Source organism: Cheilinus undulatus, linkage group 15 (genome assembly GCF_018320785.1).
Source record: "Cheilinus undulatus linkage group 15, ASM1832078v1, whole genome shotgun sequence".
Classification (NCBI taxonomy): Eukaryota; Metazoa; Chordata; class Actinopteri; order Labriformes; family Labridae; genus Cheilinus; species Cheilinus undulatus.
The window spans coordinates 46229198-46235197 of NC_054879.1; the positions used below are offsets into that span (position 1 = coordinate 46229198).

Here is a 6000-nt window from a genome sequence, read left to right on the forward strand (position 1 = left end):
TACTACACGTCGCAGCGATGCGGACCGCAAGGGCTGTGATTGGTCCGCTCAAAACATAATTTCTTCATCCATGTCCCTCAGTGGGTGAACAAGTGTGGTAAATTCACTCGTTTAGTGGTCTTACAGACCACCTCCGCAAACGTCTTCCCTGTCGCCTGCGCTGCAACATTTGCAACAAAAAACATTTTTTCATCGACATTGATGAGCTCCAACTCCAGACACACCCGCTCCACCTCTATCACCATGACCGGAAGATAAACAAGGATTCGGGTGTGAAACCACACACACACACAGCCACAACCCCTAGCGACATGGCGGTGAATTACAGAGCGATGCATGTCCTCGACGCAGAACTTCGAATGGCCAACGAGGGTGTTGCATTAAGGGCGTACCTACACTGTCGACGTGACGCAGAAGCATAAATCAGGCTTAAGCAAGTCTACCCAGAGGTCCCTTACACCAGCGACACTTTCCAATTCCTGCTGGGGGATCCCGAGGCATTCCTAGACCAGAAAGGATATGTAGTCCCTCCGGTGCATTCTTGGTCTTCCTCGAAGCTTCCTCCCTGAAATACCTCCAACAGGAGGCGACCAGGAAACATCCTGGACAGACGCCCAAACCACCTCAACTGGCTCCTTTCGATGCGAAGGAGCAGCAGCTGTACTCCTAGTCCCATCTGGATGTCTGTCCTCGCCGTATCTCTAAGGCTGAGCCCAGACACCCCCTGGAGAAAACTCATTTTGACCTCAAGTCTCCGCGATCTCATGCTTTTGGTCATTACCCAGAATTCATGAACCCAGGTGAGGGTTAGGAGCTAGATGGACCGGTAAATCAAGAGCTTTGCTTCTTGGCTCAGCTCCCTCTTCACCACAACAGTCCGTCACAACGCCCCGATCCGTCCATCAGTCTCATGCTCCTTTTAACTTCACTCGAGAACAAAACCCCCAAATACTTGAACTCCTTCACTTGAGGGAGCAATCCCCCATTTTCTAGCAGTGGACTTAAACCTACTCACCAATATACCTGCACAACTGCACAGTTTCTCCTTTTCACCTTTTGTGATGTTTGTTTTGTATTCTGTATTTTTACTATAAGTTTTCTAAAGCAACCTATTTAAGTCTAGCTCTTAATATTTTCATTATTCTCTTAGTATTTCATTCTTCTTCTGTTATTTGTTTAGCAGAAAGTCAGATTCCTTGTGAAAATGTGCCTGGCCATAAGGCCTGGTTTGGATTCTGATTCCCCAGAGGTAAAAGCAAGTCCTCATCACTGCTTCTGAATGCTTGACAGCTATAATTTGTCCTTTACGACTTTAACTCTTTAACATCAAAATGTTAGAAGCAATCTACCAGGTAATATGGGATTTTGAGGGATTTCAGTGCAATCAATAACTCATTACTTGCGGTTTGTGTGTTGGCCTACCATAAAGTCGATGTTGTTGTCCTCGTTTTTGAAATACTCCATTAGCCTCTCGAACCGCTGCGTCTCCATGCACACCTGCAAAACAAACCACATTTCAGTTATTTCATTCAAGTAGGCGAGTGATAAATGCAGTCAGTCTGAGAGTTGTATAATAGTTAAACCCATAGTGCAGCCATGAATCCATACATTTTTACAAATATCAGCATTAGAAAAACATTTAATATCAGGAGGAGCTGGTGGTTATAAAAGCCAACATGACAGCTAGGGCTGGGAAATTAATAGCAAATGAGATTAAATCACAATATGGCATGCCCCAATTTACAAATCGCAGACATTCATTGCAATATTGCTTTAACTTGAAATATGTCAAAATGCCAGTTTAATACATTCATTTTTTGCAGTAGCAGAGATTTTATGCACATTTTGCAAACATTCAAGTGTTTTAAATAGTTTACAAACATTGTCTTGCTTGTGTTTATGCACATTTTCCTTTAATAAAACGAGTGACATAAAAACAATAATTCCCCTTCAACAAGAATTGCAATTAGATATATTTTTTTAATCGTTCTGCCTAAGGATGTTCCTAAGGGTCTACTTCCCTACTCGGCTAAATGTTCATTTACATTTCGTTCAACCAACTAGTCTAAAGAGGAGAAAACAGTCAGATTCCTCATCATTGAGTCAGCTGGTGTGATGTTAGCCTGATAAACTCTCTACAGCGTGGCTAGCATTAAAAGCTAGCTCCATCCGCCTTCGTTCCTCTTTGCAGATTAATATCAAGCTTTGATATTTGGCCTCTTTTCACATCAGGTGAGTTCAACCCTCAACAGCCTACATACCACTTCATTTCCATTTACTACTTTAGAAAACTGTCCCACCAGGGTCTTCCTACCACACGCTAACAGCTAAGTCGCCTGTCACTGCCCGATCCATCCTGGAAACCCAATTTGTACTGCACATGTGCAAATGCGTCTACATCCGTTCGCCATTAATTCTAACCCTAACTAGTGGAACTGAAATGCTAAACCTAACCCCAGGAAGCTAATTAATCAAAATATACACCTAAAAATGAGCTACCCCTAAACCTAACCAGTGGAAATTAAAATGCTAAACCTAAAGCTAATTAAGGCCTATCTAAGCTAATGTAAGTTAACCTTAAACTAAGCAAATAGCACAAGTGGGCTGCCGAGCGGATGTAGACACGTGTTTGCACATGCGCAGTACAAATCGGGTTTCCAGGACGGATCGGGTAGCAAAACCACCACTAAGTTTCTCACATTTACATCCGGTGAAGTGCCAGAGAGGGAGGCAGAGGCCATTAACTGAAGCTACAGCAGCCTCTAGTGGCGGGAGGTTCATTACAGATTAAAAGAGCATTATAGACCGGGATTTCAGGCCTGTGTTCATAAAAAAATGATAGTTAATTAGTTTAACCAACTAGTAAATCCCACGCCAGCTAATTTGATAAACAAATTTAACCGTTTTACTGATTAACCGTGTGCATCCCTAGTTCTGCCCTAGTTCATTCTAATATTGATGAAGCTTAGCATTAGTTCACATAAGTCATACTCCTAGTCGTGACTGGCTGATAGGCAGCTCCCACAGCCAATCACAGCTCTCTCTAAACACAGCGGTCCATTTAAAGATGACATTCTGCTCACTAATGCTGATGCATCACGCTGCTGCTGGCAAAGCTTCACCTCCTCCACCCCAGCCTCCTCCTTTATAGCTTAGAAGCTTTTCGCTTCCTCCTATTCAGATTCATACTTCTATAGATTAACTGCCTCTGAATAATTTCATTGTTTTCAATGCACATTGTCATAAATGCACCTATCCATATGGGGGTTTCTAGCTACGCACTCCCTGGAAAATCAAAGCGTGCTGCTTGACTAACCCATGGAGCGTCTCTAGAGTAGGGCTGCAACGATTAGTCGCCATAATCGTCTGTGTCGACTACAAAAATCAGTCGACACGGAAATTCAAGTGTCGACGCATCATATTATTGTTTTGATATTGGTAAAATCAAATACTGGCCGGTCAAAACTCATCTCATCTGTACTTGCAGTCAAAGAAAAGAGCCAGCCTCACACAAGAACGTGTTGACATGCCGACGTTCCTGCACTGCAATTTAAAGAAATTATAATCTATTGTTCAGTCACTTGGGCTGGAAGTTTGTTGACATTAAGCTTTATTTGTACTTTTGGACTTTGGATGGGCTATTTGCTTTATTTATTTTTATGGAAATACCAGTCACTTTAAAGAAAGCCATCCTTTAGTTATTTGTAACCTGCAAGGCAGGTGAACTGCTATTATTTAAATTGCCACTATTTACGTAAAATGGGGATCCCAAAAAGTATGCCAAATAACCGCAATTAATCGGCTAATCGTAAAATTTATTGATAGATTAGTCGACATAAAAAATAACCATTAGTTGCAGCCCTACTCTAGAGCTGAAATTTCTCTGCCAAGTAAAGCTGCAGTAGATCCATTTTGCAATAAAATGGATAAATGTATGATGAGAATGTCCCTGACTAAATTTAGGTTGTAATATAGAATGATTTATTGCTTGAATTTGTTGAAAAACTCACAAGATGAGAAACCTAACAATAATGGCACATCACATCACAATCCTGGGGAATAAAATCACAATTAGATTATTTTTGCAAATCCTTCAGCCCTAATGATAGCTAAAGTATGAATTACATCCTTAGAGAGGAAGAGCTGGTTTCAGAGTGAAAATTATCATAATCACTTTCTGATGTGTGGTACATCTTTTACCACATGAACTGTTTTGTTATGGGATTTTTTGCCAACAAGTGAAAGGGCTTTCAAACTGAATTTGGGAGACAAAAGAACCAGAGAGAGAGAAAGACTCTGCGGTTCAGACGGTTCAATCGGAGGGCAATGAGGGAGATGGAGCATGATGAAGAAGAATGAGAGACAGAGGTGGGCTGTGTATCCAAAAAGCCTCTGAATAATGCTAGTCTCAGTCTCAGCCCTGCAGCCTCTTCATCAAGCATGAGCTATCAAAGTCACTCAGTAAATCTGATCTGATGACACAGCATTAAAAAAGCTTTACTAAACAAAAATGAACAACCTATCTCTACTCTCAGATATTAAACAGTGTCCTCAAATGCCTCGCTATCATGACACCAACTTTATCTCATTAGTCAAGCTAAGTTCTCCCTAAGCCTGAGTCTCCCCCGCTAATGCCAATGCCACTGAGAACAACACTCAATATTTCATTCAGGGGTGTAAATATTGCATTAACTGCAGTCGGCCCATTTTTTCAGGCTGTGTGCTTCAAAGTGGGGCTGCTGTTAGCGCCCACTCCATCACAAGCCTCCCACTCTTTATTACTTCAGCAGCCAGGGCTCCTAACCCAGACAGGCAAAGGTCAAGAAAGGCGTTGTGCTACATCCTCCGCTCTGCTGTTCTGAGCTTTGATGTGGCAGCCAAATCCAGTCAACACACACGTAACTGTTTGCTTTCTCGTGTTATGCAGCTACGCCGCTGCCGCCTATAATCTGTGCACAAAAGAGCTCATTCCTAGATGCTATCCCCTGTGCAGGAATGAGGAATCTGCTGGTCTTACATCTGCTGAGAGAAAAGGGAGGGGGCATTCCTCGGGGGCTGAGTCACTGTTTGAAATTGCACAGTCGAAATGTAATGACATATTCGTCTCCTCAGAGCCCACTTCCAGCTGCGTACCTCTTTAAAGTTGTCGAACGCGGAGAGAATAATTTCGTGGCCTCCTCTCACGAGACAAACTGCCGCCAGGAGCTCCAAGACCAGAGCTTTCGTTCTGTGGAAGACAAGGAAAATAAAGAAAGGAGCAGTTAGGAAATGACGGAGCTGCAACAAACCTGTGGTTAAAGTGGACGCAAGCAAAGTGGAAGGCGACATAGCTCAGGAAATTTAAAATCCTTATGAATGGGAATACAAGTGATTATTGCAAATCACTTAATAGGGCAGTGATACTCAACGTGGGGATCTGGAGCCCGATGTGGCTCTTTTATGTCTTAATTTTAAATATTACTCACCCAGAAAACCTTACAAAAGGGGAACTTTTTACCCTTTTCACAATTTTTAGCCACTTTTCACTCATTTAAGCAATCTTTTGCCGTTAAAAACCATTTGTTTGCTATTTTTTGCCCATTTCAGCCACTTCTTTTTGCCACATTTTTTCAATTTTTATCCCATTTTTGCCTTTTTTGCCCCTATTATGACACTTTTCACCAATTTAGGCTACCTTTTGCCATTAAATAACACTTGTTCTCTATTTTTGCCACTTCTTTCTGCCACTTTTATCCCATTTTTCACAATTTTTTGGCCCCTTTTTGTCCATTCAAGCTACCTTTTGCCCATTTCAGCCACTTCTTTATGCCACTTTTTTCCCATTTATGCCTATTTATGCCATTTTTTGACACTTTTTGCCCATTTAAGTTACCTTTTGCCATTAAAAACCATTTGTTCACTATTTTTAACTACTTCTTTCTGCCACTTTTAACCCATTTTTGCCCTTTTTCACAATTTTTCTTTGCCACTTTTGACTGCTTTTTGCCCATTTTAGTCACT

The 6000-nt window shown here is 41.7% G+C and overlaps 1 protein-coding gene across 9 annotated transcripts in view; it reads right to left on the bottom strand.

Moving 5' to 3' along the window:
- The window catches only part of fmnl2a (formin-like 2a), a 91544-nt gene that overhangs the window by 19666 nt on the left and 65878 nt on the right, over nucleotides 1-6000 (bottom strand). For all 9 annotated transcript variants that reach the window (XM_041806672.1, XM_041806666.1, XM_041806667.1 and 6 more), the window contains exons 9-10: nucleotides 5134-5227; nucleotides 1423-1497 (exon numbers count right to left, since the gene is read on the bottom strand). In XM_041806672.1, coding sequence (XP_041662606.1) covers nucleotides 1423-1497; nucleotides 5134-5227 — 169 coding nt within the window. The remainder of the gene's footprint in view (nucleotides 1-1422; nucleotides 1498-5133; nucleotides 5228-6000) is intronic.